Consider the following 19,303-nt stretch of genomic DNA (forward strand, 5'->3'; position numbering starts at 1 on the left):
GTGTCTATGCTAAAACGACAGTGTCCGTCAAGAGTCGTGGGAGGGGCCTGTGCAAAATGATGTCACTTTGCCAAGAAACTGTGAACGGCTTGATCTGACGAAGTGCTTATGATTTATTGGGATTTAAAAAAACGCACACACTGCCAACACACATTTATGTCCAAACATCATGTAATAGTGAATTTTGCATCGGATTTCTCCTTTAACAAGAACCGACAACAGAAGAATGAAACTCAGGCAGATATATACTAGAACTAATTAAGCAACAGCTGAAAACATGAACTAATAAAATTAGGAACTATGATGACAAATTAATGAGCAAACTCAGATGGAGAAAACAGTCCAAACAGAATGAACAATGAAATATTTAATCAGTCCTAAATCAAGACATAAATGTCAATTTTTTAGATGTTTTTAAAATGATTGGAGTTTGTGCTTTAAACAAGGCAAAATGTGTAGCAAGGTTTATGCTTAAACAAATTTTAAGTTTTATTATCTTACGTAATTTGCTTCTAAATTGAATTTCACTTTATTTTAAAGACAAGATTTGTTTAGAAAATTTTTACTGTAAAACAAGTCAAAAATACTTATTATAGATTACTTTAAAAAAATATATATATATTTTTTTAGTGTGTAATGTTGCTGTTTAAGCATGAAAAATTACACCCCCTGATTTTTAGTGAGAGTCACATGGGCCACTGAGAGATGACAGTTACTCTCTCTCTTCCTCTCATACCCACTTCCTTCTTCTCACAGCAATCCACGCCCATTTAAGGTGCATTTTTCGAAAAGATTGTGAAGAGAATGTTCTTTTTATATCATCAATAATGACACTTTGTGAGAATGTGACCTGCTTTACATGGAAAAGGCTGCTTAAATTATGCCTAATGTTAATTTTGATCAGTATTTTTGTAATCATTGTTTTAATCAGTGTAAAACACAACCGCCTTGACGATCATCAAAGGGACGCCGCAGAACTGTGAGTACAATCTTCTGACTGCCAGATTTTTGTCTGAGGTAAAATTGGATCACAATAATCATTAATCAGCTGTCGGTGAACATGTCAAACTAGCGGACTTCAGATTTTAGCCAAGAATCAGAGGAATCGTTAGGATTCGCTAAATTTGTTTCAGACGGATAAATCGTGGCCAAAATGTGTGTGTAGAGCAAAATGTAAAAATGTACAGTGTGAACCAGGCTTTAAATGGAAATATATATGTTGAGAGAACGACGTACTTTTCTCGAGGTAATGAGTTATTCACATTGCGCTGGTCTCTGTCAGGTTTTTTGTTTCTTTGCTAAGAGCAGTACAGCGGCCCATTGGTTTGTCTTCTGTATTGACAGGCCGAAGCGAGTCTCCCTCACACATATTAGGTGCTGATTTTAAATTGGAGCACATGTCTGTTTTTGTTTTGTTTTGTTTCGTTTTTTTTGATGTTTTTTTGTCCATATAGATAGAAGTCAATGGTAGCCTAACCAGTGTGGTTACCAACATTCTTCAAAATATCTTCTTTTGTGTTTCACAGAAAAGAGAAAGTCATACAGGTTTGGAACCAAATTCTACTCCTCCTAAAATAGTAAAAACTAAACATTTGTGAGCGTTATAACGGCTCCTGGTATCCAGATATGATAGCTCTACTGCAGCAAGCCGACATTTAACTGCTGAAAATGAAAATGAAAGTTCAGCATCACATCCTGAAGCTCAACTCACAGCGTGCTTCTCATTTCTTATCTGTGCACCCTCGTTTCTTTTCCTCGTGTCTCTGCTCCACCCCTGTAGGATGTGAGGGGAGGATGCAAGGAAAGAAAACAAGGACAGAGGAATTGAAAGAAATGTCATTTGTTTATTGGAATGTTCTTGATCCTCGAGCTTCTCTTCATAGCGTCATCAGCCCATATATTGTTAAAGTTTGGTTATTTAAAAAAATTAATAATAAATATTAATAAAGCAAGATGCCCCATTAAAATATGTGAGATGTAAAGTTTATTTAAGTAAAATAAACTGCAAAAATAAAGCATACATAGGTTATTGTTACAGATTTGAAGGGGAGGAGAATTTAGTGCGTCAGGTTTCTGCGAAGGATACATCTATGATTAATTCAGAATCTTAAAAAAAATGATAAAAAGGTTCCCGACCCCTGGGTTAGATTAAGACATTTAGTGCGATTAAAAATATTAGTAAATGTCAATGGCCGAATCTGAAATCACTCTCTATACCCTCAAATTGGGCATTATTTTATGGAACGGCCATTTGTAGTGTCTGAAACTATAGTGTTATGAAGTGCACTAATTCTATCCCACAATGCACCGAAATAACGAGTGTACAGCCAACGTACGCTCAACGGCTGACACGGTGACATAACATATTATCATGTGATGTCATCATACGCAATATGTTGTCTTTCTTTTGTGCTTCTAGAGACTCTAAAAGTCCACCTACACTCTGTAAAAACACGGATGGCAAAGGTGAGTTTAAATTTCCAACTGAAAATGTATTAATTCTAGCTCTTATATGAAGGTTTTATTGCAAGAACAGTTGTAAGGGCCTAACACATATTTTTACAGCATTTCTGAAACTACACATTGGTGTGAATGTGCAATATCAAATATGCATCATTAATTCAATGCATTTCCAAGAAAGAATCCAAATGTATATGAAAGATATGACTGTCACGGTTTTAGTCACAGTCTGTTTGTTTTGGTTGTCATCTGTCACATGTGCTCCTTTGTTCTGTTTTTCCCGCCACCATCTGTCACCATTGACACTAACAAGATCATCACAGCTGTTTGTCATTTTGATTAATTCATCTGTGTATTTAAGTTCCTGTTTCCCTGTGTTCATGGTCCGGTCTCATCTGTCCTGAATTGTGTTGCGGTTCTGCCTGTACCTGTTGGATTTCTCTGACTTATTTGTATGAATCTCCTTCAATGATTAACAGGTGCATATAACTAATCCCAATTAAATATACAATCAATTAATGAATCATTCTAAAAAAATTGTCAAATAAAACATGACAAGAATAAATACACAACAACATCATCCAACATTTGTCAATAGAAACATCAACATCAAAAGGCAAAAAAAAAAACATTTACAGAAAACAGCTTAGATCAAAGTGGACATTCAGACCGTAAGGAGCAACAAATCTTAATTTATGTATCCAGCTTCACGTTTGAGTAAAATACGATCAAGATCCCCAACTCTCCTCGGTAAAGGAACTCTCTGGTTCCACTTTATATTAAGTGGCCTTAACTACTATGTACTTACATCATAAAATAAGTACAATGTACTTATTGGGTTCATACTGAATTGCAAAACACATTTGCAGCTATTGAGGTGTGATACGGGTAAGGTTAGGGAAAGCTTTGGTGGTATGGGTAGGTTTAAGGGTAGGGGTAAGGGTTAAGGGATGGGTCAACAGTGTAATTATAAATGTAATTACAGAAATTAATTACAGATGTAATTACATGCAGGTGTTTTTAAAATATAAGTACAATGTAAAAACATGTATGTACACAATAAGTGCATTGTATCAAATGATTAATTTAAATGTAAGTACACAGTAAAATCCCCAGTGTTAAATTAACACCCAAAGTGAACATATGAGTCCATCTTGCCGGGTGTTAAAAAGTAACACTGAAGCAGTGTTAAAGTTAATGAGATAATTGATTGATGATTGAGTGATGATTGACAATTAGTGGAGACACCTGATGATAATAAGCAGAATCACTGAAGAAACAAAAGAGAAAAAGAGAGAGACGCAACAACTACAACTGACTTCCAGCCATTAAACACTATTACACTTATTATTAACCAGTTTGATTTGATTTCTGTCATACATCAACAAAAGTTCTTATTGAGAATGAACAGATGTTTAGATGTTAATGTTTTAATGAAAGTTTAGTTTGAAGTCACCATGATGGTGAAAAGCATTTCCTTTAGTTGGGCTCTTGACTCTCTTTATTAACATTAATTTATCTCTGGCTGCTCCAACTTTGTGTTTGTAAAGCACATTTGTTATGGTCAGAGAAACTATGATCTGAGCTGTGTTTCCAAAAAGTGCTGTGCTTTGGGAAGCACAGTCATAATGGTTGTTTTCTCATTGTGTAATGGCCAGATTCATTGGTGACATCCAGTATTAACTGGTGATATAGATGTTATATTATTTCTTTATAGTAAATCTGTTACCGCTTGAGATCCAGCAGAGCTTTTATAATCTAAGGGGTTTTTTTGAAACACACACAGACATCAAGAATCAGCATATGACCCTCAACAATGGTGACAATCAAACAAAGTGCTTCATGTTGCAGTGCATGATGGGAGCCACCAATCAAAACTCATCCATGGCTCCCATCATGCATTGCTGCATGAATAAATTATGCAGCTGAATTGTCCTGTAATTTTCGTAAATTGTTCATGTTTGCTTTTATTTCTCTGTTGTTTTGTTGTGACAGTAGCTTGTTTTGTGATGTTCAGAGTTCATCTGTTTGTCAGTATTTTGTATTTATTTATCGTCACCGTTCTTGAGAATCATATGCTGATTCTTGATGTCTGTGTGTGTTTCAACACTGAAGCTTCAGTGCATAATGTATTATTCTTAAAAAGAAAAAAAAAAAAGTCAGACTGTTGTTGGATCTCAAGCTGTAAAATCACAGGACTACAATCATTAATACTAAAGCTACACATGAAGCACACAGTCAGAGATTTAGACTCTAAACGACATCAGGCCATCGCATGATGATTATGTCATCATCAAATCCTATCAGATCCTATTTTCTCTAACCATAACAAATGTGCTTTACAAACACAAAGCTGGAGCAGCCAGAGAAAAATTAATAATAAAAGGTAAAGAGTCAAGAGCCCAACTAAAGCAAACGCTGACCTCTTTCATGGTGACTTGAAATGAAACATTCCATAAAACATTAATTAACACCTTTTTTCTCTCTTTCCTTCAGTGATTCTGCTTATTATCATCAGGTGTCTCCACTAATTGTCAATCATCACTCAATCATCAATCAATTATCTCATTAACTTTAACACTGCTTCAGTGTTACTTTTTAACACCCGGCAAGATGGACTCATATGTACACTTTGGGTGTTAATTTAACACTGGGGATTTTACTGTGTACATAGTAGTTAAGGCCACTTAATATAAAGTGGGTCCAACTCTCATAACGTAGAGAGGCAATGGGATGGTTAGACTCAAAATATGTAGCCAATGGATAGTTCATATTTCTACATCGAATTGTGTTACGATGCTTAGCAATACGCGTTTTCAGCTCGCGAGTTGTTTTACTGACATATGATTTCCCACATGGGCATGTTATAAGATAAATGACTGCTTTAGTTTTTCAGCTTATTATTCCTTTAATAGGGATAGGTTTCCCAGTGTGCGGATGTTTAAACGAGGTACATTGGTAAGTATAGCTACACTCTCAGAAATAAAAGTACAAAATTGTACCTTTAGGGGTACAATGGTACTAAGGTACAAATTTGTACCCTTGTGATTGTACCTTAAGAGACCAGTTTTGTACCTTTGGTGACAATTTTGTACTCTCTCAGAAAATAAAGTACATAATTGTACCTTCAGGGGTACAATAGCTTGTCACTGGGGCTGTACCCTTAAAGGTACAAATTTGTACCCTTGTGATTTGTACCTTAAGAGAGCAGTTTTGTACCTTTGGTGACAATTTTGTAATCTCTCAGAAAATAAAGTACATAATTGTACCTTCAGGGGTACAATAGCTTGTCACTGGGGCTGTACCCTTAAAGGTACTAATTTGTACCCTTGTGATTTGTACCTTAAGAGAGCAGTTTTGTACCTTTGGTGACAATTTTGTACCTTTATTTAACAGTACAAAAATTGACCCTTCAAAAAGGGTACAAAATTGGCTTTGACAGCGTACAATCATTGACTATAATGAGATATATATATATTTTACACACACACACACACACACACACACACACATACACTGAATTAAAACCAGAATTTATTAAATCCTTTTCATTTTCACATTTTACAACATTTCATTTGAAACACATTTTTAAACATTCCATATGAATCCATCTTGCCGGGTGTTAAAAAGTAACACTGAAGCAGTGTTAAAGTTAATGAGATAATTGAGTGATGATTGAGTGATGATTGACAGTTAGTGGAGACACCTGATGATAATAAGCAGAATCACTGAAGGAAAGAGAGAAAAATGGTGTTAATTAATGTTTTATGGAATGTTTCATTTCAAGTCACCATGAAAGAGGTCAGCGTTTGCTTTAGTTGGGCTCTTGATTCTTTACCTTTTATTATTAGTTTTTCTCTGATTGCTCCAACTTTGTGTTTGTAAAGCACATTTGTTATGGTCAGAGAAAATATGATCTGGTCACAATATAATTTGATGATAATGATATAGTCATCATGTGATGGCATGATGTCATTTATAGTCTAAATCTCTGACTGTGTGCTTGATGTGTAGCTTTAGTATTAATGATTGTAGTCCTGTGATTTTACAGCTTGAGATCTGACAATAGTATGATTTTTTTTCTTTTAAGAATAATACTTTATGCACTGAAGCTTCAGTGTTTAAACACACACAGACATCAAGAATCAGCATATGATTCTCAAGAACGGTGACGATAAATAAATACAAAATACTGACAAACAGATCTGAAACAGAAGCTACTGTCACAACAAAACAACAGAAAAATAAAGCAAACATGAACAATCTACGAAAATTACAGGACAATTCAGCTGCATAATTTATTCATGCAGCAATGCATGATGGGAGCCATGGATGAGATTTGATTGGTGGCTCCCATCATGCACTGCAACATGAAGCACTTTGTTTGATTGTCACCATTGTTGAGGGTCATATGCTGATTCTTGATGTCTCTGTGTGTTTCAAATAAAACCCTTCAGATTATAAAAGCTCTTCTGGATTTCAAGCGGTAACAGATTTACTATAAAGAAATAATATAACATCTATATCATCAGTTAATGCTGGATGTCACCAATGAATCTGACCATTTCACAATGAGAAAACACAACCTGTGCTCCCCAAAGCATTGTAAACCTAAATTGATCAACTTTACCTCACAGCACTTTTGGGAAACACAGCTCAGATCATAGTTTCTCTGACCATAACAAATGTGCTTTACAAACACAGAGTTGGAGCAGCCAGAGATAAATTAATGTTAATAAAGAGAGTCAAGAGCCCAACTAAAGGAAATGCTTTTCACCATCATGGTGACTTCAAACTAAACTTTCATTAAAACATTAACATCTAAACATCTGTTCATTCTCAGTAAGAACTTTTGTTGATGTATGACAGAAATCAAATCAAACTGGTTAATAATAAGTGTAATAATGTTTAATGGCTGGAAGTCAGTTGTAGTTGTTGTGTCTCTCTCTTTTTCTCTTGTTGTTTCTTCAGTGATTCTGCTTATCATCATCAGGTGTCTCCACTAATTGTCAATCATCACTCAATCATCAATCAATTATCTCATTAACTTTAACACTGCTTCAGTGTTACTTTTTCACTTCAATGTTACTTCTTCAGTGTGTAAAATATATACAGGTCCTTCTCAAAAAATTAGCATATTGTGATAAAGTTCATTATTTTCCATAATGTAATGATAAAAATTAAACTTTCATATATTTTAGATTCATTGCACACCAACTGAAATATTTCAGGTCTTTTATTGTTTTAATACTGATGATTTTGGCATACAGCTCATGAAAACCCAAAATTCCTATCTCAAAAAATTAGCATATCATGAAAAGGTTCTCTAAACGAGCTATTAACCTAATCATCTGAATCAACTAATTAACTCTAAACACCTGCAAAAGATTCCTGAGGCTTTTAAAAACTCCCAGCCTGGTTCATTACTCGAAACCGCAATCATGGGTAAGACTGCTGTCCAGAAGGCCATCATTGACACCCTCAAGCGAGAGGGTAAGACACAGAAAGAAATTTCTGAACGAATAGGCTGTTCCCAGAGTGCTGTATCAAGGCACCTCAGTGGGAAGTCTGTGGGAAGGAAAAAGTGTGGCAAAAAATGCTGCACAACGAGAAGAGGTGACCGGACCCTGAGGAAGATTGTGGAGAAGGACCGATTCCAGACCTTGGGGGACCTGCGGAAGCAGTGGACTGAGTCTGGAGTAGAAACATCCAGAGCCACCGCGCACAGGCGTGTGCAGGAAATGGGCTACAGGTGCCGCATTCCCAGGTCAAGCCACTTTTGAACCAGAAACAGCGGCAGAAGCGCCTGACCTGGGCTACAGAGAAGCAGCACTGGACTGTTGCTCAGTTTTGCATGTCATTCGGAAATCAAGGTGCCAGAGTCTGGAGGAAGACTGGGGAGAAGGAAATGCCAAAATGCCTGAAGTCCAGTGTCAAGTACCCACAGTCAGTGATGGTCTGGGGTGCCATGTCAGCTGCTGGTGTTGGTCCACTGTGTTTTATCAAGGGCAGGGTCAGTGCAGCTAGCTATCAGGAGATTTTGGAGCACTTCATGCTTCCATCTGCTGAAAAGCTTTATGGAGATGAAGATTTCGTTTTTCAGCAAGACCTGGCACCTGCTCACAGTGCCAAAACCACTGGTAAATGGTTTACTGACCATGGTATTACTGTGCTCAATTGGCCTGCCAACTCTCCTGACCTGAACCCCATAGAGAATCTGTGGGATATTGTGAAGAGAAAGTTGAGAGACGCAAGACCCAACACTCTGGATGAGCTTAAGGCCGCTATCGAAGCATCCTGGGCCTCCATAACACCTCAGCAGTGCCACAGGCTGATTGCCTCCATGCCACGCCACATTGAAGCAGTCATTTCTGCAAAAGGATTCCCGACCAAGTATTGAGTGCATAACTGAACATAATTATTTGAAGGTTGACTTTTTTTGTATTAAAAACACTTTTCTTTTATTGGTCGGATGAAATATGCTAATTTTTTGAGATAGGAATTTTGGGTTTTCATGAGCTGTATGCCAAAATCATCAGTATTAAAACAATAAAAGACCTGAAATATTTCAGTTGGTGTGCAATGAATCTAAAATATATGAAAGTTTAATTTTTATCATTACATTATGGAAAATAATGAACTTTATCACAATATGCTAATTTTTTGAGAAGGACCTGTATATCTCATTATAGTCAACAATTGTACGCTGTCAAAGCCAATTTTGTAGGGTCAATTTTTGTACTGTTAAATAAAGGTACAAAATTGTCACTAAAGGTACAAAAATGGTCTCTTAAGGTACAATCACAAGGGTACAAATTTGTACCTTTGTACCATTGTACCCTTAAAGGTACAATTTTGTACTTTTATTTCTGAGAGTGTATAAATCAAATGTGTTGCCATCGATAGTTACCTTCAGGAATTGGTGTTAATATAGTTTGTGTTGTGACAGGTTGGCGATACATAAATTAAGAACTCTTGCTCCTTACGGTCTGATCTAAGCTGTGATCTGTGACCGACTTTAATCTAAGCTGTTTTCTATAAATGTTTTTTTTTTTTTTTTGCCTTTTGATGTTGGTGATGTTTCTATTGACAAATGTTGGATGATGTTGTTGTGTATTTATTCTTGTCATGTTCTATTTGACAAAGCTGTTTTAGAATGATTAATTGATTGATTGTATATTTAATTGGGATTAATTATATGCACCTGTTAATGATTGTCTAGTTATGCTCTCTTTACGCCGAGTGAAATTATATCTTGACAAAGGCTTTGTGCCGAAACATTGGTGAATAAAACTTTTTACAAGTGAGTGTCCAGTCATATCATTCATATGCGTCCTGAAGTAAATACCAAAAAACAACTTTTACTTGTTCAGTGTTGCTAACCTAAACACTAATTATGCTTGTTTTGTATCTCAGATCTTCTTCTTCAAATATGTTTATTGAGCACCAAAATATAGAATGCATACAATAAGAAACAGTACCTATAAGTATACAACAGTGCTCACATTTTTTCCAGTATCTCCCCCCCACACTTCCAACATAACACTATCCCTGTCCCCTACATGGGGTCCCAGACCCTGACGCCCCCCACTCCTAGATAACAAACAAAAAGAAAAAAAAAAAAAAAAAAAAAAAAAAAAAAAATTAAAAAATAATAAGTAGCATTGTTGTTAATTACACTGTATGTCCAAAGGACATAAACATTTCACTCATCAGGAATGATATTTAGAGAATCTATGATGGAAAGCATGGGGTTCCAAGTTTTGTCAAATCTCCTCAAGGAGCCTCTAAGGGAGAACCTTAACCTCTCAAGTTTTAAGTTATGTAAAACTTCCTTAATCCATCTATCATATGATGGAGGTAAGGCTTGCTTCCAGTTAAGTAAGATCAATCGCCTAGCAAGCAGAGTACAGAAGGCCAAAGAATGTTGTGCTTCAGCTGTTAGAGTGCTGCCATGTGAAATACCAAAAAGGGCAGACAAAGGATTTGGGTTTGATATACAATGGTAGGCTGTGTGAAGAGTGTTGAAAATTTTAAACCAAAAGTCTGTTAGCTTTGAACATGACCAAAACATGTGAATGAAATCTGCAGGAGATTGGTTGCACCTATTACAGACATCTATAACATTGGGGTAGAACTTAGACAATCTGTGGTTAGTGTAGTAAGTCCTATGTATTAGTTTACATTGAATCAACCCGTGCCGTGCACAGATGGAAGAGTTATGGACTAGCTCTAGAATCTGGTCCCATTGATCTTCCTCAATGTGCCCCAAGTCCTGTTCCCATAGATCTCTGGTTTTTTGGGGGAAATTAGAGAGAGTGGAATCAAGAGCTTTAAAGATATGAGAAATAGCTCCTCTCTGATTGGGGTTTACTTTGAGAAGGGTGTCTACCAAAGTCTCTGGTGGTAGATTTGGGAAGTCAGGGTAATTTCTTTGTACAAAATGCCTAACTTGAAAGAAGCGAAAAAGGTGAGAGGCAGGGAGTTGAAATTTGGCTGATAGGACGGCGAAAGGCATGAAAATACCATTGTCATAGAGGACTTTGATAGCTGTGATACCTCTGTCGCTCCAGAGTTGAAAGGCAGAGTCCATAATAGAAGGTTTAAAACTATGATTGTGAGTTATAGGGGCAAGGATAGAGGGATGCTTCAGGCCAAAATGCTTTCTAAATTGCATCCATATTTTAAGCGATTGAGTGACTACAGGATTAGCGCTAATGTCAGTAGTTGACATTGGGAGTTGAGAGTATAACCATGATTGTAATGAGGTTTTAGAGGAAGAAAGTTCTACTTGGACCCAGGCTGGCTGAATGGCTGCGGGCTCGACTATCCAGTATAGGAGTTTTTGAATATTAGCAGCCCAGTAATAATGTAGAAAATTGGGGAGGGCCAGCCCCCCGGACCTTTTAGGGAGCTGCAATATGTTTTTCCGCATGCGCACTGGTTTATTACCCCAAAGGAAATGAGAGACTGATTTATCTACTTTGGCAAAAAACTTCTTTGAGATGAGTACGGGGATATGTTGAAATAGATAAAGAAACTTTGGGAGGATGGTCATTTTGATTAGGTTGACCCTGCCAGCTAAAGAGAGGGGCAGAGTAGACCATCTGCTAAAGTCTTCCTCGACTTTTTTAAGCAAAGGGTTGAAATTACTATTAAAAGTGCTTGCCAAGGACCTGGTGATGAAAATACCCAAATATTTGAAGCCTTGGTCCACCCACCTAAAAGGGGCTACATGGTTTGGCAGTTTACCTACAAGGTTGTTGATTGCGAATGCCTCACTCTTCCCAAAATTTAGTTTATATCCTGACAGTTGGCCAAATTGTTTTAAAATTTCTAAAATTACAGGAAGAGAGGAAGACGGGTTGGATACATACAAGAGCAAGTCATCCGCGTACAGTGACAGCTTATGTACCGTACCTTGACATGTAATGCCCTCGAATTTTTCTTCAGATTTTAGCCAGATAGCCAAAGGCTCGATGGCTATGGCAAACAATAAAGGGGATAGGGGACACCCTTGTCTCGTGCCACGGTGAAGTCGGAAAGAGGGTGAGAGCACATTGTTTGTTTGTACAGATGCTACTGGGGATGAATATAACAGTTTAACCCATGATATGAAACCTGAACCCAAACCAAATCTATCCATCATTTCAAAAAGAAACCTCCACTCTACCCTATCAAAAGCTTTCTCAGCATCCAGCGACACCAATATCTCAGGGGTGCTGGAGCTGGGCATGTTCAGAATGTTTAGGAGTCTTCTGGTGTTGTGAAATGAGTGCCTCCCCAGCATGAAGCCTGTTTGATCTGCTGAAATGATCCCTGGCAAAACCTTCTGAAGGCGGAGGGCTAAGATCTTAGCTAGAATTTTGTAATCCACGTTTAGTAATGATATAGGTCTAAAGCTACTGCAAAGTAAGGGATCTTTGTCCTTTTTTAGGAGAAGAGTAATTGTGGCATTGGTCAGGGTTGGAGGAAGTCTGCCAATTGACAGGGCTTCATTATACATATCACTTAGAACTGTAGAGAGAAGTGGGGCAAATTTCTTGTAGAATTCTACTGTGAATCCGTCTGGACCGGGCGATTTCCCACTCTGCAACGTAGTTATCGCTCCCATGATCTCTGCTGTAGAGATTGGCATAGCTAAATTCTCTGCTAGTCCCTGATCTATTTTAGGGAACTCAATAGAACTTAAACCACTTGTTGAACTGGTGTTAGGGTTATCAGAGGCATATAGTTCAGAGTAGAATTTAGAAAACGTTTCATTAATAAGCTTTGGGTCAGTGGTAGTGGTGCCTGATGAAGATATAATACTAGGAATAAACCTAGATGCTGCTGCAGCTCTAGCTTGCTGGGCAAGAAGTTTACCAGCCTTATCCCCCGACTCAAAAATTCTTTGTCTCGACTTAAGCAGTTGCATTTCTGCATCGTTTGATGTTAAAAGGTTGAATTCTGTCTGATATTGTAAACGCTTCTTATAAAGTGAGGGGTCTGGGTTATTTGCATAGCTATCATCAATTTCCAGAATTTTTTGTGCTAGCTCACTTTGTCTAGACCTGGCAGTTTTTCTGAGGTGGGCTGTGTAGGAAATTATCTGGCCTCTTAAATATGCCTTGAGGGACTCCCACAAGGTGCCCCTCGCAATGTCTGGTTTGTCATTTATTTCAAGAAATAGTTCAATGCTTGATCTTAAAGATTCCACCAGAGGGTCGTCGGCAAGCAAATTTGAGTTAAATCTCCATGGTTTAAAAAAACGGTTATGATTGGGAAAGTTTATGTCTAGAGACGTTGGAGCATGGTCTGAGATCACAATGCTATGGTAATCGCATGATAAAACATTCGACAACAGTCTGTTATCTATAAGAAAAAAATCTATTCGAGAGTAGGTGCGGTGGACATGTGAAAAGAAAGAAAATGATTTTTTTCCAGGGAATTTGAGCCTCCATGGATCAGACATACCTAGCTCTTCTGCAAAGGACGCTAGTAGCTTGGCGGATTTAGTAAGGGAATGCGGTCTAAGAGACGATCTGTCCAAATCGGCATCTTGCACAAAGTTAAAGTCTCCCCCAATGATAATATGATGTGTTTCAATATTAGGAATAGAAGTAAAGATTTTTGAAACAAATTGCTCGTCATCCCAATTTGGTGCGTAGATGCTGGCCAGGACAACTTTAGTGTGACAGAGTGTCCCTGATACAATAACAAACCGGCCATTTAAGTCTGTAATAACATCATCTGCTTCAAATGGAATATTATTTTGGATCAAAATGGCAGCACCCCTGGCTCTTGCACTAAATTTGGAGTGATATACCTCGCTGAACCTACTCCTTTTTAAGCGCATAATCTGACTTGTAGGTAAGTGGGTCTCCTGCATAAATACAATATCTCCTTTCAAATCTTGGAGGTGGGAGATAATCTTATTTATTTTAGTAGGTTGGTTTGCCCCTTTGACATTCCATGATATGAAGCGAATATTATTCATTGTTTGTCTACTTCCCATTGAGACAAAAGTAAATTAAAATTATAGTGTAGAATATGATGTGCTTGACCAAAAAAAAAAAAAAAAAAAAAAAAAAAAAAAAAAAAAGAAAAAAGGTACTGCCCCCCCCCCCCCCCCCCCACACACACACACATACAAACCCACCCATCCACCCAAGCGCCCCCTCCCCCAAAACAAGTAATCTACTTATCAAAATTCTTCCGGAGCTCCTACCCCTTTAAACCTCGCACTCCACCACACGGTCATATGAACACAGTTATTTAACTAATATTTCTTTCAAAACACCTCTAAATAATGACTCAGATTTTCCCCTTCCCTTCTTCCTCCCCTCTCCTTATACATTTCGTGCCAGCATGGACAGCTGAGTTATTGATACAGTCCAGAACAAAAGAAGACACTTTACTACAACTCAGACTTGCACTCACGGGATAATCCACATTACTCATTGTCCATGTGTTGACTGTTACATAGCCCATAGTCATACTTATTTCAAACAGGGGTTACATTGAGATGTAGGTTAGAATGAAATTAAATATATGCATGTAAGTATATATATATCAACAAAAACATCACACAGAGAATAAAACTGCCTACCTGCAAACCCATCAGACCAACTGAGAACATAGTTTAACTGGGCTACCAGTCATATCCGTGCATGTGAGTACAAAGAAGAAAAAGAAAAGAGAAACGAGAGAAAAAAAAAACAAAACAAACAAACAAACAAAAAAAAACCCAGAGTCAAGAGCACCATGAGTAGCAAGATGCCTCTTGTAGGGATCAGTCACCACTTGCGATCAATGATCCGGATTTCTGGTATGATGCCAAAAACTGTTGAGCTTCCTTCACTGAGAAGAGGCGTCGTCTCTCCCCGTCATCAGTCTTAATAAACAGTCGCGCTGGATATAGCAGTGACGGCTTGAGTTTGAGCGTAAACAGCTGACGCATGACTTCTTTGTACTCAGCTCGTTGGTCCATCACCTCAGGACAGTAATCGTCGTATAAGTACACTGACTTGCCATCGTATTTTAGGTCGTCTCGCTTCTTGCGGGCAGCGCGAATTACCATGTCTTTGGTCTGAAATTTATGGAAACAAATGATCACGGCTCTAGGTTTACCCCCTTCCGCCGGTTTGGGTCTCAGCGCACGGTGAGCCCTATCAAGCTCCGGTGGAGAAGTCAGCACATCTTGGCCCAGTATGTCCATCAGGAGATTAGAGAAAAATACTGTTGGTCGTGTTCCCTCCACAGATTCAGGTATCCCGATGAGACGCACGTTGCACCGTCTGCTTCTCCCCTCCAGGTCAGTAATTTTGGCTTTCAATTTAGCGTTGTCATCGGCCAAGTTGGAAAGCTGAGATTCCAGTGACTGCATTTGATTCAGCCCAGATTCCAGGTCAGAAATACGTTGTTCATGATTAGCGATCGTGGTCTGCACACCGTCTAATTTCGCATCAATGACCGCGAGTTTGTTTTCAAATCTGACGGACAGTGAGTCAGGCTTCGTTAACAAGTCTGCGCGCAGTTCCGCTAGCATGTTAGCCAAAGTAGCATTGTCGATAGCAGAGTCCGGTGATGCAAGTTCTTTCTTTGATTGTTTGGCGGCTTTAGACATAGTTGCTGGCTAGGACTGTCCAACTACTATTTAAAAGGCAGTTATAGCGAGGTTAAGATTAAACTGACTGAATAATACCAAAAATAGAGATTGTGTGGTCGGAGCTTGGAGAAACACCGCTACTCCATCCCACTCGCTAACCGGAAGTCCCCTTGTATCTCAGATCTTGTCAGTGACTCCACATCATGTCCTGAATTCATCCAGGAGCTTCTCCCGTCTGCGGAGCGAACGGCTCTCCTCTATCATCTGTCTTACCTGTGTTTGGGAAACTTCCCAGAGCTGGAGCGTCTGATCAGAAAGAGAGCTCTCGAAACACAACTGCTGTTCGGATCCTCTGAGGCTCTTCTGCTGAAGGTGTTCATCCATGATCATTTTCCAACAACTTTAATAATCCAGACTTTGGTTCATGATACAAACAGTGAAATGTCCCGTCTTCTCTCTTATTTCTGTCTTTACAGTGTGCAGGAACCAGTGAAAACTTTGTCACATCTCTGCTGCCCAATCTGAAGGTGGCTGCAGAGAAAAACAAACCAGAATTAGCACTGAAACACCTAGAAAAAGCCAAAGAATGGATCAGTGCCATCATAATGGATGTTAAAGAAATTGTGAAAAGGTAAGAATATGAATTGGAAAACATTTTTAAATAAAATAAATGCATAATGTACAAAAAACAGCTAATGGTTAAAATAAAATATTTTTTAAATATCTGATACACATCCAGGTATGAGAAACATAACCATGATTTATGCGACATGAACAGTGACATCATCACTGAAAAGAAAGAGACCGAGAAGCAGCAGCACCAAACCCCTGAGATGAAGGAACTTCAGAAGATTATTGATGCTCTGAAAGAAAAACATCTTAACATCAGTGAAGAGATAGAAGACTATGAGAGAAAGATTGAGGAGAAAAACACAGAGATGCGTGAATTAATCAGCAGAATCAGAGGAAAAGGTTTTAACATATATTCTATGATTGTGCCATTTGAGGACAGTATTATTAGTCACATTTACAAAACAACAGAGTCCACTTCAGAGAAAGATCAACTCAGAGCTCTTCATGCTGATTTATCTGAGATCACTAAAGCACAGAAAAGACTGAAAGAAGAAGAGTGGGACATCCAGATAAAGCTGATGGAGAATGAGCTGAAGCTGGCCAAATTACAAACTGAAAATGGTGAGACACTTTAATGTTGTCTTATATTTAAACCTCATGTGGATTTTAGGTTCCCTCATCTGTTAACTTCTGTATCTGACATCACAGGTCAGATGCCCAGCGTCAGAAACCTTGATGAGGTCAGGAAGCTTCTGTCTCAAATCCAGAAAATTCTGGTTCAGCTTCAGAAGTTCTGGGAGAAAGTGGGTTCTTTGCTGAACACACTGAAGGAAAGGACCTTCGCTGGGGAGATTTGGATTGAAGATCTCACTGATATGAAGGAAGAGTTCCTGGAGTCCATAGATGCTGCTAAAGAGGTAAAAGATAATGATGTTTCTAAATTTCTGCTGTTGTTCAAACCTCTGATGTTAAATTTAATTTGAACAGGAATGGACAAAGTTTGGCATTAACTGCATGAAGGCCAACAACATCTTCAGCTTTCAGGCGAATGAAGCCTACAGGTTTCTGGAGATCAGTCCTTCATCTCTGTCTGAAGAAGAGTGGCAGAAAGAGCATGAGAGTGTGAAAGAGAAACTACAGAATATAAAACCAAACACTGCCTGCCCAGCCTCAGGGTTGTCCACGGGGTCTTAAAAAGTATTGATAATCACCCTAGGGTGACTAGACGTTTCTGTTTTCCAAGGACAGTCCTGGTTTTTGGTGTTCTGTCCCAACTGGAGCTGATTTAGCCTGAAATGTCCCCGTTTTACAGCTCGTTCAAAACAGCCTGTAAATACCAACCAACATACAGCAGCCTGTTGGTTATCGGAGCAATCGTGTAGTGATTATGTTCACCAATAGAGGGGGCTGTGCAGTTACACTGCTACATGTGGACGCGCCCGCTACTTCTGAAGAACGTAACCTGGACCAGAGCAGAGCACTCAGTTATAAAACTAAACATCATTAACGGTTTCAAAGTAGTAACACATTAACTGGATGATGGATGATGTTGTTGTTTTATTTATTCTTGTCATGTTCTATTTGACAAAGCTGTTTTAGAATTATTAATTGATTGATTGTATATTTAATTGGAATTAATTATATGCACCTGTTAATGATTGTCTATTTATGCTCTCTTTACTCCAAGTGAAATTATACCTTGACAAAGGCTTTGTTTTAACTCTTCATGTTAAATCAAAGTAATACTGTTTGTATGTGTTTTATAACAGGGCCTCAATAGGGTGTGAGATTATTTTGCATAATTTTATACATCCCCAAGTTTCACAGTCACAACACACAATTTTCACACACACATCTTAAAGGGTCATGAAACCTCGTTTCAGCAGCAGTCAGTTCTCACCACAGTTTTGAAAAATGCTACAGAAGTGGGCGTGGTTAAGCTGCAGAGTGGCAGAGGATGAGGAGAGAGGTACACACATTCAAAGTGTCTATAGCTGTGTCCCAATTCAGGGTCCGCGCACTTCGAAGTGCATGAAAGGGGTGGGGTTTTGGAGTGGAGGGTTGCCAGGTCTGCGCAACAAAACCATCCCAAAAGTAGTGTAATCACAGCACAAGTGTATAAGTATCCCAATCCCAGACATGGCAACAATGAGCCGAGCGTCGTTACATGGCTATCGGCTGTGTGACAGACAGCTGACAGTTGACGTTTATGTGTGCATTTTAAAGTTTATGACTTTCATTGGGTTTTGACATCTTTCACTGCCGGCGACGACGGGACACTGGACCAAAATATGTATGGTTAAACTATGTAATGTTAGTTTTATATCATTAGCAACTAGTTAACCTTGTTTGCTTTTTATGTTAAATTATGTTAACTGTGAAAATATATACATTCATATTTATACATTTACTCTGTATTTAAGTCTGAATTTAAAGTACAGTACTTTAGGATTTTATTCAACTGCACTCCATCTCAGTTGTTGTTTATGATGTTCAACCTAAGTTCTGTTGTAAACAGTTGTAAAGGTACTTTATGTAATGTATAGAACGATGTAGCCTATTTTAATGTAAAAATATTTAATTTACATGATGAAAAAATGATTGTATATGTTGTATATGTAAAATGTTTCATGTAAAATTATAAGTTGCATAAAAGAAATAAACAATGAACAGAACAATTCTTTTATTTACAGACGTGAACATGCGTAAAAAAATGATCGAACAGAAATTATAGTAATTAGAAATTACTCTGGCTCATTTACAAATAAATTACTTTACAAACATAATGTATAACTTATGCATTTCATTTTTAACTTACATCACAAAAGTAAGCTGTACAGAAATTAGGCTGTTTCATTGACAAAGTGACATTTAAATAATATTTATATCGACACATTTTATGCACTGTATTCTGTTCTTGAGAAAAGTGGGGGAAAGCAGCCTTTGAAGTGCGATTCACCGCGGCGCGAGGAGGGATGACGTAATTCGAGAGCGACTTCAAGTGCACCCTCTCCGTTTCCCAGTGGAATGAAGCGCCGATCTCAAAACCATAGACAGTAAAAGAAATGGACACAGCGACCCCATTGGAACTCAATTGAGACAAGTGAAGCCCATTTTTAGCGATTTTTAGCACTTCCGTTTCTGACGCGCAGACTCAAACTAAGCTTGATGACGTCCGCA

At 38.1% G+C, this 19,303-nt stretch overlaps 1 protein-coding gene across 2 annotated transcripts; it reads left to right on the forward strand.

The window, feature by feature from the left end:
- The first annotated feature begins 753 nt into the window (after positions 1-753).
- Positions 754-18,906, forward strand: LOC125258064. 2 transcript variants are annotated; one of them, XM_048174883.1, is made up of 7 exons: positions 754-979; positions 2,420-2,466; positions 15,732-15,922; positions 16,027-16,181; positions 16,290-16,744; positions 16,832-17,040; positions 17,111-18,906. In XM_048174883.1, the coding sequence occupies exons 1-7, from the start codon at positions 828-830 to the stop codon at positions 17,315-17,317; spliced, it is 1,416 nt and encodes a 471-aa protein (XP_048030840.1). In that variant the 5' UTR covers positions 754-827; the 3' UTR covers positions 17,318-18,906. The 2 variants fall into 2 exon arrangements, with proteins under 2 accessions (XP_048030840.1, XP_048030841.1); XM_048174884.1 differs by having other exon boundaries at positions 15,773-15,922.
- The last annotated feature ends 397 nt before the right edge of the window (positions 18,907-19,303 follow it).

Source organism: Megalobrama amblycephala, linkage group LG22 (assembly GCF_018812025.1).
Source record: "Megalobrama amblycephala isolate DHTTF-2021 linkage group LG22, ASM1881202v1, whole genome shotgun sequence".
Taxonomy (NCBI): Eukaryota; Metazoa; Chordata; class Actinopteri; order Cypriniformes; family Xenocyprididae; genus Megalobrama; species Megalobrama amblycephala.